The sequence below is a fragment of the Takifugu flavidus genome, chromosome 13, assembly GCF_003711565.1.
Source record: "Takifugu flavidus isolate HTHZ2018 chromosome 13, ASM371156v2, whole genome shotgun sequence".
Lineage (NCBI taxonomy): Eukaryota > Metazoa > Chordata > Actinopteri > Tetraodontiformes > Tetraodontidae > Takifugu > Takifugu flavidus.
In genome coordinates this window covers 5,152,331-5,167,002 of record NC_079532.1, presented here as the reverse complement: position 1 = coordinate 5,167,002, position 14,672 = coordinate 5,152,331, and the positions used below count along the sequence as shown (strand labels likewise).

The 14,672-nt window shown below is 44.7% G+C and overlaps 3 protein-coding genes across 11 annotated transcripts in view; all 3 read left to right on the top strand.

Annotated features, from left to right (window-relative positions):
• The first annotated feature begins 164 nt into the window (after nucleotides 1-164).
• On the top strand, nucleotides 165-5,629 carry LOC130536900 (flavin-containing monooxygenase 5-like). Of its 2 annotated transcripts, XM_057053156.1 has the most exons (11): nucleotides 186-319; nucleotides 1,255-1,408; nucleotides 1,610-1,794; nucleotides 1,992-2,180; nucleotides 3,078-3,243; nucleotides 3,360-3,502; nucleotides 3,590-3,786; nucleotides 3,929-4,064; nucleotides 4,365-4,584; nucleotides 4,685-4,757; nucleotides 4,862-5,629. In XM_057053156.1, the coding sequence occupies exons 3-11, from the start codon at nucleotides 1,663-1,665 to the stop codon at nucleotides 5,259-5,261; spliced, it is 1,656 nt and encodes a 551-aa protein (XP_056909136.1). In that variant the 5' UTR covers nucleotides 186-319; nucleotides 1,255-1,408; nucleotides 1,610-1,662; the 3' UTR covers nucleotides 5,262-5,629. The 2 variants fall into 2 exon arrangements, with proteins under 2 accessions (XP_056909135.1, XP_056909136.1); XM_057053155.1 differs by lacking the exon at nucleotides 1,255-1,408 and having other exon boundaries at nucleotides 165-319.
• A 240-nt stretch (nucleotides 5,630-5,869) lies between these two features.
• Nucleotides 5,870-10,672, top strand: LOC130536901 (flavin-containing monooxygenase 5-like). 3 transcript variants are annotated; one of them, XM_057053157.1, is made up of 11 exons: nucleotides 5,870-6,061; nucleotides 6,269-6,332; nucleotides 7,371-7,513; nucleotides 7,908-8,096; nucleotides 8,358-8,523; nucleotides 8,640-8,782; nucleotides 8,877-9,073; nucleotides 9,181-9,316; nucleotides 9,392-9,611; nucleotides 9,723-9,795; nucleotides 9,878-10,672. In XM_057053157.1, exons 3-11 carry the CDS (start codon nucleotides 7,382-7,384, stop codon nucleotides 10,275-10,277), a joined length of 1,656 nt encoding a protein of 551 aa, XP_056909137.1. In that variant the 5' UTR covers nucleotides 5,870-6,061; nucleotides 6,269-6,332; nucleotides 7,371-7,381; the 3' UTR covers nucleotides 10,278-10,672. The 3 variants fall into 3 exon arrangements, with proteins under 3 accessions (XP_056909137.1, XP_056909140.1, XP_056909139.1); XM_057053160.1 differs by having other exon boundaries at nucleotides 6,245-6,332; XM_057053159.1 differs by lacking the exon at nucleotides 6,269-6,332 and having other exon boundaries at nucleotides 5,897-6,061.
• A 3,359-nt stretch (nucleotides 10,673-14,031) lies between these two features.
• Nucleotides 14,032-14,672, top strand: part of LOC130536898 (unconventional myosin-IXAa-like) — a 66,772-nt gene continuing 66,131 nt past the window's right edge. For 4 of the 6 annotated variants that reach the window (XR_008953499.1, XM_057053151.1, XM_057053149.1 and 1 more), the window contains exon 1: nucleotides 14,032-14,448. The gene's annotated coding sequence lies outside the window, so the exon portion shown is untranslated. The remainder of the gene's footprint in view (nucleotides 14,449-14,672) is intronic. The other 2 variants (XM_057053150.1, XM_057053152.1) reach the window with 2 other exon arrangements.

The window sequence follows — 14,672 nt, the reverse complement described above, 5'->3', positions numbered from 1 at the left end:
CCTGTAGCGTTTGAAAAACAAGTGTCGTGCATAAATTAATTGTGTTTTTATGCACGATTTCAAACTAATAAATGGAATGCAACCAGTCGATTACTTTACGTTCAATCACTGTACACGTTAATTTTTAAAAAGTTGAAGCGTTATCTGTGCACGACTAGCTCTTGGCGCATTTTGATGACGTCACAATAGCGACGGACCGGTGTTTATGGATTTATTTATTTTTTTCCTCTACGCACATTTGTGTTTACTGCCAGTTAGTTTGGAAAATTACATCTTCGGGTCCATAAAAGTAACCACCTGGATTAAAGTGCGCAGTTGGGTAAGAGCTTTTACTTTATTGCAGCGATTTATAAATGTGCTAATCTATACCGATGCTGTGAGCACAATTAATATCCCAACTGTGCCAATAGTTAGTTACAGTAACTTTCTTTCTTTGTAATAACCACTGATATAACAAATAATTAAATTGTTCTTGCAAATATAAAGGAGCACTGTGTTTTCAGCACAGGTGCAACTAATTCAAACTGGTTATCAATTAGATAACATATTTAGAGATTATATCCTGTTTTATTCTGAAAATGGGAAAGATTTTGTGATATGATATCAAAGTCTTACGTCATCAGGTTATTGTAGGATATTTTTCAAAATCGTAGTTGGATCCTGCAGCCTTGCAGGTATTTCTCAATATCATAGCAACAGTGGCTTCATTACAAGACAGCCTGGCACAGGGGATAAATGGCATGTTGGAATTAAACCAGAGAATATTGGGACTCTGCCAATATTGCTGCAGTGCGTTCTAAAGTGAAAAAACAAAGCCAAACAGACCTCTTAACACAGGTGGATTAAAAACCACCATGAAATCAACACAAGATCCAGGCAAAGGGGGGGAAGAGGGTGGAAAAACCCAACACAAGCAGCAACTGGGCGGAGAGTTGGAGGACTTGGCAACAGAGTTTAGTCAAGGACATCCCACTGCACAATGAACGCTGGTCTGTCCCTCTTTTGACTTTGTGGAAAATTTTAGCACGTTGCTGAGGTTGCCCTTTGTCTCCTTTGCCAAGTTTTTACATCATCTTGGCAATTATTAATCAGAGTGATTCCTCACCTCAATCAGTTAAGTGAGAAAACCGCACTGTTTCATAAACACAAAAGAAATGTGTTTCCACAGTTTTTTGCTGGGAAAACATTGATTAATTTAATTGATTTCATGTCTATGAAAATGGTCAATCAACAGCTTGCCTGTGTGATGTTTAGGCAACACCAGTTCTCACGTGTCTGTAGATGTCTGGAGTATCTGTGGATCAATCATCAATCATTAAACTGTTCTCAGAATATGTCAATTCTCAACTGATAAAGACATTTTAAAAGCTGGTGTTTAGACTTTTAACCAGCTCTTCGTCAGAAAGAGGTAAGGGGACTTCTTTGTTACCATCAGAAAACATTTCATGTTATTTTAAATCTAGAATTGACAGAGATAATTTTTTGCTTCTTTTGAACGAGATGATTTGTTCTACTTTCCTTTTTAAAACTTTACTCTAACACATATGATTTTGCTGAGCATGAAAAAAAAATCATCATCCAGTTTTTATGCCTTTTTCTTTTCTTTCAGGCCTTTTCCTTCAGATCCAGCTGAGTCTCCTCTCTTCTCTCATCGTCTCCAACATGGTTCAGAAGGTCGCTGTGATCGGTGCAGGCATCTCGGGCCTGACCAGCATCAAGTCCTGCCTGGATGAAGGTCTGGAGCCCACCTGCTTCGAGAGCAGCCATGACATCGGGGGTATATGGAGATATAAGGTGATTTATGACTGAACGTTTGAAAAGCTTTTCAATGCTAAATGTAATTGTTTGCACAGTCCCAACGAACAATAAGACAAATATGCTGACAGTTGCTTGACAGTCTGATTTATTAATAAAATATAACAACCACCATGACTACAACAACAACAATAAAGATAAGTATTTCACTGTCACCTTTTTGTTATCCATTCCAGGAGACACCAGTTCCAGGACATCCGAACATCTACCAGTCGGTGGTCATCAACAGCTCCAAAGAGATTATGGCCTTCAGCGACTTCCCTCCCCCGGCCGATCTTCCTAACAACATGCATCATTCCGAGGTGATGCAGTACGTCCGTCTCTACGCCGAAGCCTTTAAACTGCTGCCGCACATCCACTTCCAGGTTAGTGACATCAAAGAAATGGAACATTCTGTTATGAACTATTCTGTCTTATTTCATGAAAACAGAGAGCATTTTGAAATGTGCATTTTAGCTTTTTACAATTACTTCACAGAAACAAACATTTGGAGTTTACAGGTAATAAAGTTGAAATCAGGAGGTTTAAAGCCCTTGAAACATTTGAAGGATCGCCAGAAATACCGTATTGGCTCGAATATAAGACGACCCTGATTATAAGACGACCCCCTCTTTTTCAAGACTCAAGTTTGAAAAAAGACTTTTTGATTAGATTAGATTAGATTCAACTTTATTGTTATTGCACATGTACAGGTACAGAGCAACAAAATGATCTGTACCTTTGAACACCAAATTGAATTTTTATACAGAAAATAATTACATTACATCTGAAACAAATGATTATAACAATATATTCGAGAGAAAAAGCATGTTATTTTCCCTCATTCAAATCATGCAAAAACTGTCTATCACATCTTAATATCTGAACATTTAAATATGTAAACTAAAGTGCAATCACATTTGTAAATGAATGGCTTCTGGTTTTTGAAATGTAAATAAACCAATCTACTGTGATAAAACAACAAAATTGCAATAACTGCAATTATTATATATATATAATTATTTTTCTTCTTCGTGACGGGGTTCGCTTCGGCCTGGGGAGTTAAGTTCAGCATTCGCTTTAAAGATATCTGGCGCCATCTAGCGTTGTGAATGGGTATAATGTCTAGACCCCGAATGTAAGACGACCCCCACTTTTTCAGTCTTATTTCAATGCAAAAAACACCGTCTTATATTCGGGCCAATACGATACGTAAATGATAAGTCAGGAGAGGAGAGTTACACCATTAAGCTGTGCTTAATATTCAGATTTGTGTGTTCCAGACCTCTGTGGTCAGTTTGAGACGGACTCCAGACTTTACTACCACTGGCCAGTGGGAGGTGGAGACGGAGAGGGACGGGGGCCACCGGGAGACTCGTGTTTTCGATGCAGTGATGGTCTGTTCTGGACACTACTCCCAGCCTCACCTGCCACTCTCTGACTTCCCAGGTAGATCATGGATGCAGGCAGAAAGACCAGGCGACCACATGCTGGCACAATATCCTGGTGATCTTCAAGGATGTGATCTGTTTTGGTCTAAGTGATGGATTCCTTCCATGTTTCAGGCATTGAGAGCTTTGAAGGCAGATATTTCCACAGCTGGCACTACAGAAACGCTGAAGGTCTGCAGGGGAAACGAGTGGTGGTGATCGGGATCGGGAACTCTGGAGGTGATCTTGCCGTGGATATCAGCAGAGTTGCTGAGAAGGTGAACAGACCTCCTGGTTATTAAAGATCTGCCTCCTTATGTAACTTCTCAGCACCTCATTCTTCCATGTACCGGTCTGATCTAAAGGTCTACCTGAGTACCCGGACTGGAGCCTGGGTTGTTGGCCGGGTCGGGGATGGCGGCATTCCGGGTGACCTTATTTGGTCTTCTCGTATGGCCAGGCTGATGAAGATGCTCTTCCCCTGGTGGCTGACTAGAAATCTGGAGAAGAAGCTGAACATGGCGTTTGATCATAAACTATATGGCCTGAAACCAAAACATGGGTAACAACAGACATCTTTCAAATAGCCATAACAGAGTTACTCACTGGAACCTCTGGAGAAGGTTCATGCAGGAACTATTTCCTCTCTGCCTCCTCCTCCTCCTCCTTGTTTCTTTTTTTTATGTTTGTTTCTGTTTTTGAAGTGTTTTCGCTCAGATCCCCGTTGTGAACGACGACCTTCCTGCTCGGGTCATCTCCGGTCGGGTCAAAGTAAAACCAAATGTGAAGGAGTTCCGTGGCTCTAGTGTGATTTTTGTGGATGGGAGCATTCTAGAGAAGGTGTGTGAAAGCGGAGATTAATCTCAACCGATGGGGTCAAGAACTGCAGTGGGCTCAGATAATAATTGTTTATAAATGAGTATTATTCCCAGTTGTCTTGGTGTACTGTTAGGAAAAAAACACACTGGCACTAAACTTTGTATATATATAATGAGTGTTGAAAAGCAGTACAGCTGCATAATATATTTATCTTGTGAGATGATTTAAAACACTCGATGGTCGTCCTACAGATGACTCAACCTTTTCGAAGGATACTGTTCCTGTTAATGACACGATGTTTTATGTGTTTGCATCTTCCAGGTGGACGTGGTGGTGTTTGCCACAGGGTATGAGTACAATTTCTCCTACCTGCCCTCGGATCTGCAGGCTAAAAGTGGTCACAGGCTGCGTCTCTACAAGCACGTCTTCCCACCCACCCTGACCCGACCCACACTGGCCATGGTGGGCTTCATCCACAGCTTTGGGGCGATCAACCCTGCCTCTGAGATGCAGGGCCGCTGGGCCACCAGAGTGTTTAAAGGTGATGTTTCACACTTACAGGCAGCGTTCATCTTAGAGTAATGTTTGCGGGAACATCGGGGGTTAAAAATTATTTAACAATAATTGTTCTTTTTACGCAGGTTTACTGACCCTCCCCTCAGAAAAATACATGCTGCAGGAAATTGAGAATGACACCATAAACTTGCATCAAAGGTCAGACGTTTGTTCAGGTTTTTAGGATCCGTGAGCTCTTTGTGATGATCCACAAACATTCACCAGTTTAGAAACACTAAATTCACGTCCGGTCTCTCGGTCAGGTTTGTCTGCACAAAGCGAACCCCCCTCCAAGTGGAAAACATCCCTTACCTGGACTCTTTGGCGGAGCTGGTGGGGGCTCGTCCAAGCATTCTGTGGTTCCTGATGACGGACCCCAAACTGGGTCTGGAGCTGCTCTTGGGTCCCTGCACTCCTTACCAGTACCGTCTGACTGGGCCGGGCCGGTGGGCCGGAGCCCGTCAGGCCATTCTCACTCAATGGGAGCGGGTGTTTCAGCCCTTCAGGACCAGAGTGGTACCAGAACCGGAGCCCCGACCGTCCCGTCACTGGAGCATCTCTGTGATTTTCTCAGGAGCAGTGCTGCTGTGCTGCGTGTTCTACAGTAAACAACATCTCACCTCTTTCTGGGCTCCTCTGCCATTCATCAAATCTCCCCAGTAGATGATGATGATGATGATGATGAGGATGATGATGATGATGATGATGGGTGCAGCTGAGAAGACACATTCTGTCTTTCAGGGTGCTATTTAAAAAAAAAAATAAACCTACTAGTTTTACTTAAAAATGTCTTCTCCATTTTAAATAACTTTTTTATTTGTTGCTATAGTTTTCTCATTAATATTATTTAGACCCAAAAATAAAGATTTTGTTTTTGATCTCACAAATGCAATAACTTGCCACTACTGACAAGGACTTGGGACCTCCTATGTGACAACTGCTACTATTTTAATGTGTAATTTTAGAAATGCAGAGCCGTGCAGACATGTTAAACTGCGTTTTAAAGCTGCCAACACAAGACTCGCCTATGATTTGACTCCTGTGATGTTAATTTAGTAATAATAATAATAATCGTGTAAGTTATGTAAAACTTTCTATATTCTCTAGAAGAGTAAGTACAAAACTGTCTTATAAGTTTACACTTGTAATTTTTAAGTACTTGCTCTAGTTATATTTTTGACTAGATAGATAGATAGATAGATAGATAGATTGATTGATTGATTGATTTGTCTGACTAGATTTGTCTAAATGATTCATGCTTGCTGGGATTCACAAATCTCGCGCGAACGAGATCAGGCTCGCATCTTCGTGATATGTAGAATGACGTCATTGTTAGAAAAAAATAGACTTTTTGGAAGACCCCAGTTTGTTTGTTGCTCACATTTACTCCTTATTTTATTGGCTGTTGCGACAAAGCTGCAAGCTGCGCATCCAGCGGTGTTTTGCATTCCAAATTCGCCAAGGTAAGTAAAAAAATAGCACTTTTTGTGTGTATTCCATTTAATTAGTAATTTCAGTCCCGGAGCAATCGCTCTTACTAATCACTGTATGTAATGGTGGAGGATAAAAAAAAGTCCGCTTTATTAAAGCCAGAATTTCAAAAATGTCCGATTGAACCTTAAATTAATTGATTTGTTTGTGGTCAGGTCTTTGTCTGTTTTTTCTCTTAGTTTGACAAATATTTAACGAGGGGCCTCCGACCTGGGGCCGACTGACGATTCCAACACATTCAATGTAAATAAATAAATATACGTTTCTTGTTCCTATGGCAAAGTATTTTTAAGGATTCTAAAAAAAACTGTAAAGCAGTTTAGGCCTAGTCCTAAATTTTCTGGATGTGTTATTTTCTTGTGTCTTGAGGGTCGTTAGTTGTATATTAACGGGTTTGAGATGTGTGTGTGTTAAAGTGTGACTAGACTCTTTGTGCCCTTATTATTATATTTCACATACTTTGCCTAAGAAAATTCAACTGGAATTCCTTTAGTTTTTCTGGGTGTGTCTTGGGGGGGTGGGGGTTGTCCTGAGGGACACCCAGGCTGACCGGCCAGTTAAGACTGTCCAGATCTATACATTAGATAAGCTAAACAGCCACAGCACAGACGCATGGCCCCACAAAGGAGAGCTGAATTCTCACCGCGGGATTAAAAGATAAGGGACACTCACTTAAGACAGCAATGTTCATGTTTTTACCAGAGAAGCAAGACGGTTTGAAGGAGGGTTACAGTAACCATTTTTGTTCAACTTCACTGAACCTAACCCTTCGCTGAACAAAGAGGGCGGTTTAGGACACCAGTTGTCAGCCATTAACAATGAGGTCCATCGATCCCGCCCCCATAAAGTTTAGCAACTGTTCACACCCAACATCACAGGGTGACCGGGACGATCACCTCTTTAATAATGCAAATCACCACCAACGACCACCAAGGAGAACATTCAGTAAACCAGCACATTATAAAACTCCCACTAGGTGATTAGAACCGAAGAAGCAAAAGTTAACAGAAGTTGAATTCTTTTAGCCCGAGATTCTCTTCAACCTTAATTATTGGACTAAAATGAACTCCGGGGGACAATAACATCTTTTTTATGTCCCAGAAATTCACACTTGTAGCACAAATCCTAACGGGTGTTTAGAACTTACTGGCACACATCTTAGAAAATCACTCGAAACTGCTTAAAGTGATAAAGAACAGAAGTTGTGTCTCAGTTCCCTCGTCCACTTCTTTTCTTGTTCCACTTGTAATTGTCTCAGAGTCTCCTCCTCTCCTCTCCTAGTCACCTCCAACATGGTTCAGAAGGTCGCTGTGATCGGTGCAGGCATCTCGGGCCTGACTACCATCAAGTCCTGCCTGGATGAAGGTCTGGAGCCCACCTGCTTCGAGAGCAGCCATGACATCGGGGGTCTATGGAGATATAAGGTGATTTCATAAACGCACTCCTGCATTATCAACCTGGATTATCTGTGGTGGGGCAGCTCAGTCTGTAGCGGGGGCAGCTCAGTCTTTTGAGCAGCAGTCGCTCAGCATGTTGGGAACTGCGCTGAGTAGTGGAGGGTTCTTGGTTCGAGCCCCAATGCAGACAAAATATGGGAGGTGTTCTGGTAGTAGGGAAGGTGCCAGAACACCTTCAGAACACTGCCAAGGTACCCTTGATCAAGGTACCGACCCCACAAACGCTCACTGGGAGCCCTGAGATGAAACAGGGACTCATCCATGGGTGGACCCTACCTTCACCCATTGTGTACCCTGCCCGGGAACCCCAAAGAGGTAAAGCGGTTGAGAAGATGAGACACCTTGTTTTGTCATTCTGCAGGAGACGCCCGAGCCTGGACGTGCCAACATCTACGAGTCGGTGGTCATCAACAGCTCCAAGGAGACAATGACCTTCAGCGACTTTCCTCCCCCGGCCGATCTGGCCAACAACATGCATCATTCCGAGGTGATGCAGTACGTCCGTCTCTACGCCGAGGCCTTTAAACTGCTGCCACACATCCACTTCCAGGTTGGTGGCCATTTTGATTAATGTGAAGAAAGACCAACCAGACATGTTGTAAAGTGCTGTAGAACACAAGTTTACACGTTTTTTAACAACAAATCATCACACACGAAGACTGGCGTTCATAGAATATTCCACCACCAGGGGGCTCAAGAGACTTCCAGTTCACTCTTAGGTCATTGATTTATTCGCTGTAGGTGAAAGCAAATACAGCACATTAAACTTCCTGAATATGCCTGTGCTTTCTCTCTGCACGGTGGGTTCCAGACCTCTGTGGTCAGTGTGCGAAAAACTCCAGACTTTACTACCACTGGCCAGTGGGAGGTGGAGACGGAGAGGGACGGGGGCCACCGGGAGACTCGTGTTTTCGATGCAGTGATGGTCTGTTCTGGACACTACTCCCAGCCTCACCTGCCACTCTCTGACTTCCCAGGTAGATCATGGATGCAGGCGGAAAGACCAGGCGACCACATGCTGGCACAATATCCTGGTGATCTTCAAGGATGTGATCTGTTTTGGTCTAAGTGATGGATTCCTTCCATGTTTCAGGCATTGAGAGCTTTGAAGGCAGATATTTCCACAGCTGGCACTACAGAAACGCTGAAGGTCTGCAGGGGAAACGAGTGGTGGTGATCGGGATCGGGAACTCTGGAGGTGATCTTGCCGTGGATATCAGCAGAGTTGCTGAGAAGGTGAACAGACCTCCTGGTTATTAAAGATCCGCCTCCTGATGTAACTTCTCAGCACCTGAGGTCTCATTCTTCCATGTACCGGTCTGATCTAAAGGTCTACCTGAGTACCCGGACTGGAGCCTGGGTTGTTGGCCGGGTCGGGGATGGCGGCATTCCGGGTGACCTTATTTGGTCTTCTCGTATGAACTTGCTGATGATGAAGGTCTTTTCCTCTTGGAAGATGAGAAATCTGGAGAAGAAGCTGAACATGGCGTTTGATCATACACTATATGGCCTGAAACCAAAACATGGGTGACTTTTTAAACAGTTTTCAGCTTAACAGCCTGTACAAGGTAACGGCGGTCTCTCCTGCCAAGTTCTGGAATTAGTGTGTGTCTTCTCCTCTTGTCTTGGGGCAGCTTTTTCGCTCAGATCCCCGTTGTGAACGACGACCTTCCTGCTCGGATCATTTCCGGTCGGGTCAAAGTAAAACCAAATGTGAAGGAGTTCCGTGGCTCCAGCGTGGTTTTTGTGGATGGGAGCGTTCTAGAGAAGGTGTGTGGTGCACCAGTCTGACTACATCAACACACCTCTTGATTCGCTTTTAATAGTTTGGTTTGCATCTTCCAGGTGGACGTGGTGGTGTTTGCCACAGGGTACGAGTACAGCTTCTCCTTCCTGCCCTCGGATCTGCAGGCTAAAAGTGGTCACAGGCTGCGTCTCTACAAGCACGTGTTCCCGCCCACCCTGACCCGACCCACGCTGGCAGTGATTGGCTTCATCCATGGGCTCGGCGCGATCAACCCTCTGTCTGAGATGCAGAGCCGCTGGGCCACCAGAGTGTTTAAAGGTGAAGCTTAAGCCTCAGGAAGAACGCTGTTCATTATGATTTGAAGGTTTTTTTGGGAATCAACTGTTCGTGGGAATATTATAAAAGAAAAGTTTTGTTCTTTTTACGCAGGTTTACTGACCCTCCCCTCAGAAAAATACATGCTCCAGGAAATTGAGAATGACACCATAAACATGCATCAAAGGTCAGAAGTTTGTTCATTTGTGATGATCCACAAACATTCGCCAGTTTAGAAGCGCTAAATTCACGTCCGTTCTCTCGGTCAGGTTCAACTGCTCAATTCGCAACCCCCTCCAAGTTGACTATGTCCCTTACCTGGACTCTTTAGCGGAGCTGGTGGGGGCTCGTCCAAGCATTCTGTGGTTCCTGATGACGGACCCCAAACTGGGTCTGGAGCTGCTCTTGGGTCCCTGCACTCCTTACCAGTACCGTCTGACTGGGCCGGGCCGGTGGGCCGGAGCCCGTCAGGCCATTCTCACTCAATGGGAGCGGGTGTTTCAGCCCTTCAGGACCAGAGTGGTACCAGAACCGGAGCCCCGACCGTCCCGTCACTGGAGCATCTCTGTGATTTTCTCAGGAGCAGTGCTGCTGTGCTGCGTGTTCTACAGTAAACAACATCTCACCTCTTTCTGGGCTCCTCTGCCATTCATCAAATCTCCCCAGTAGATGATGATGATGATGAGGATGAGGATGATGATGATGATGGGTGCAGCTGAGAAGACACATTCTATCTTTCAGGGTGCTATTTAAAAAAAAAAAAAAAACCCACTAGTTTTAGTTAAAAATGTTTGTCTGCCAATCACCAAATCTCCCCATCATTAGAAAAAGGCAGCAGACTGCACAGTTTTTATTCTCTATGTATGAATTTTACTGCTTTTAAAAAAAAATAAAAAAAATTCGCTTGATCATTAAGTGATCTTTTAATGATACCAAACTGTTTTTAATTTTTACACTGTAAACATGTAAACAACTGTTTTACCAATGCAACTAAAGTGCCTGTTTTTCATCGATCACTTTGTTGCCTCTCAGGACATGAAATAAACGTCAGCATTTCAAAACTACGTTCGTTTTCTCTCGTCTTCTTCAGGTTGTGGAGGCAGCAGCCTAAGTAGTGATGTCCAGACTTCCCTCGTCCCAGACATTTCCTCCAGCTCTTCCAGAGGTATTTCATGGTATTCTCAGGCCGGCCGAGAGACACAGTCTCTGGGTCTTTCTTGGGGTCTCCTCCCTGTGGGACATGCCTAGAACACCTCCCTAGGGAGGCGTCCAGCGGGCATCTGGGTGTCCGACTCACCTTGGCTGACTCCTCTGCATGTGAAGGAGCAGCAACTCTACTCCAAGCTCCTCCCGAGTGACTGAGCTTCTCAACCTCTCTAGGGAGCATCCAGCCACCATCCAGAGGAAACTCATTTCCACCGCTTGTATCCACAATCTTGTCCTTTTGGACACCACCCAAAGTTCATGACCATAGGTGAGAGAGGGAGCCTAGACTCACCTGTAATAGGTGAGAGGGAGCGTAGACTCACCTGTAATAGGTGAGAGAGGGAGCGTAGACTCACCTGTAATAGGTGAGAGAGGGGTAGACTCACCTGTAATTCGAGAGCTTCGCCTGTTGACACAGCTGTTTCTTTACCATAACAGTCCAGTACACCGACCGCATAACTGCACCGATCTGCTTGTCAATCCCACGCTCCACCACTCCCTCAGTCGTGACCCCAACACCTCAAGATACTTAAACCCCTCCACTTGAGGCAGGATCTGTCCACCAACCTGAAGAGGGCAAGCCACCCTTTTCTGGTCGAGAACCAAAGCCTCGGATTTAAAGGTGCTGATCCTCATTCCAGCCGCTTCACACTCGGCTGCACGTTGGGGTTCAACTATGGGTCCTTCTCCTCTCCAGTGTCCTGGCGTAGACCTCATGAGGGAGGCTGGGAAGTGTGATCCCAGAAACAATCCTCTTGTGTAACTAATAATATTCGCCACTAGAGGGACCACTCGCTTCAAATGTGTTTAAATGGAACCTAATTTGTCGAAAACCAACTCACCTGTATAATTTATGACCACTATTGTAATTTGCCTTTAAAGAGTTTTTTTGGGGGGGGACTTCACCCTGTTTTCTGACCTCTGGCATCTTGATTCAAGTATACAGTAGCAAATGTGACTAAGTTATGGTTTTACTGGATAATGGAAGTTATTAAAACGCTTCATCTTCCCATATATTACTGTTTTTAAATAACTTGAATTATCCAATAATGCTCTACACGTAAAAAAGATGACTCTGCCCCTTTGGTAAAATCATTATAGAACAAACCTCTTTGTTGTGGTCTGGAAGCTTACCTTGAGATTAGCAACAATAATCACATCCTCACATTGTTCTCGGAGGACTGAGGTAGAAAGTCGCAGCTGCAGCCGTTGAACGTGGAACACCAGCGCATTGTTTATTCAAGTCTCAATTTCTTTTTGTGTTGTGTTTAGTGTGGAACCAGTTCGAAATCCTTCCAGTTGAAGTTACTCTCTCTATCCTTCTTATTCCTAAAGGGAGAAACTAGATTGTGCTTTAAAGAGTTGATTACTTTCATTCTAATTAATAATTGTGTATATGAAATATTGCCTTTTATTACAATACCTGGTCTCAAAATTAGATTAAACAAAAAAAAGATATTAGAGGTGGCGGTCGCTCAGTCTGTAGGGCACTGGGTTACATTCCCTGTGCAGGACACCTTTGGAACACTGCCTATGTACCCTTGAGCAGGGTATACAACCCCCATATTCTCACATAGGGTCCTGCAATGAGCTGGCAGTGGCAACTGTTTCAGGGTTGTTTCCTGCCTTCATGCATAGCTTAAATAGGCTGCAGCACCGTCCCCATGACCACAAAAGGGATATAGCAGTCAAAAAAGATACAACTGACGTACAAAAACCAGGAAGTGGTTCTCTCCTCTCTTCTGATTGGTCCACAAGAGGCTCTCCACTGCAGCGCTTTACAGAGTGAGGAGGTTATTTTCCTGAAATGTCAAACTCTTTGGAATTTGCACTCACAAAGTACACCAGTGTGTTTTTGAGTCCTTCTTGGTGTCAGAAAATGCAGAAAAATCACTCTTGCTGCAACACAGAGAGGCTCCTTTGTTGTGTGTGTGTGTTTTTTTTTTTAAAATCATGTCTCAGGTTTCTGGATGACAGAGGAGTCTGTTTGGCCTCCTGGCTGTAACTGCCAACCACTTCAGCCTTTAGAGGAGCGTGTCTCCGTTAGCAAACCTTCTGCCCACATCTACTGTCTCTGTTCTTCTTTGTGAAGTTCTCATCCCCCTGCACACTGATGCTGATCTGAGTTTGAAGGCCGAGGGCCCCCACATGCGGGGCCCGGCTCTGGTTTCAGCACCGAAGGGAGGATTTCCCTTTCAAAATGTCTGGCTGGTAAATATGTCACCAGGCTGGTAAATGATCCATCGCTCTACAGGTAGGCTGTTTTCAAACTGCCGTTGGAGTGTGTATGATCTCTGCCTTTCCCTCGACACACACACACACACACACATACAGAGGGTGAATCGTTGACCTGCTGGTTGCACAGATGTTGTGATTCGTCCTGAACCTTCTCTGATGAAATCCTCCAAAGATCCACCGCGTGACACCTCGGTGCAGCGTAGAGTTGAATTACTTGGGAAATGTTCCTTGCAGTGACAAGCTGACCTTTGACCTGATAAACCCAGCGTGGTGGAAAGGGCTGCTGAGAGTTGGGCGTGTCGGTCTCGACCCATGGTGAGGAAAGAACGTGCAGAAATCAAATTCAATCTCGAAGTGTTTCAATTTCAGCCTGCAGGGAAAAAAAATGTTCAACCTCTCAAACAAAAACAGAGAGAATTATTGTCGGTGTGGCAACACGTGTGCTTCAAATGTCACCATAGCAAAGAAAATCCTGCCTCAAAATAACAGGAAACCATGAATATTTGAATATTTTTTGTAATTACGTTTGTTCCAAACAAGCTTGAAACAAGTTTAAATATTATTATGATAATGCACATTGATTATAATTATACTAGTTTAAATATAAATATACTATTTTAATTAGCAGAAATGCACAATTTTTTGCCATTTCCATCAGGCAGATGATTCCTTGTGATTGTTAACACATTTCAGATTAGACTCAATCAGTTTCTTCCCAATATTGGCCCAATATTATCAGGACAACTGATGGGAATCCTGGTTAGTTTCTAGGAATTTATGAAAAATGACTGGACGTTTCCATCTCTCTCTCTTTCTCTCTCTCTCAGTGTGTGTGTGTGTGTGTTTGCGTGCGTGTGAGACAGGGAGGGGGTGGTGTCCGCTCTATTGTCCACACCCCGCTCTCATGTCAGTCATGATCACACTGACACAAATGTCCGAAAAAGATCTGGTTCTTCACTCCGAGACAATTACGCGCGCTGTTATCTCACAGCTCGACCCTCCCTCCTCCACGCTGCCGTCTCACCACAGTTCCCACCCACAGACGCGTCTCGCACACACTCTGCGCTCCCACCCAGCTGCTCCCCGTGGACGCGCAAGTGCGGGTGCGCGCAGCGTCCACTGGCCGCGCTCGCAGGAAAAGGAGAGCGGAGAGAGGAGCTGCCGGAGGAACGCGAGGGGCTGAAAAACAGAAGCTGTCGGGATTACGACAGAAAAGGAGAAGCTGGCTGAAAGAAAAATGACTGCGGCGCGTTCGGAGGTTTGAGCGGAGGGATACGTGTTGCAGGCTGTTACCGCACGGCAGCGTGTCCCTGCGCTGAAACCAGCGGGGCTTTCGGGACAGGAGGCTCGGCTGCTCTTCCTCGTCATACAGCGGGCTGAGGACACTCTGGAGGAGGTAAGCACCCTATTATAGCACAGCCAGTTTTGGATCCGGTGCTCTGCTGTCAGTGAAGTAGACCCTGGCGGCTGGTATGAAACCGCCGCCTGTCCGCTCCGCATCAGCTGCAGCCTCATGTTCCCCGTACAAATGCTGCACGTTATGATGACAGGAATGAATCGGCACGGTCAAAACGCCCTCCGGCAGCCCAGTACGCACCCAGGCTCTCCTCCCCCCTTCAT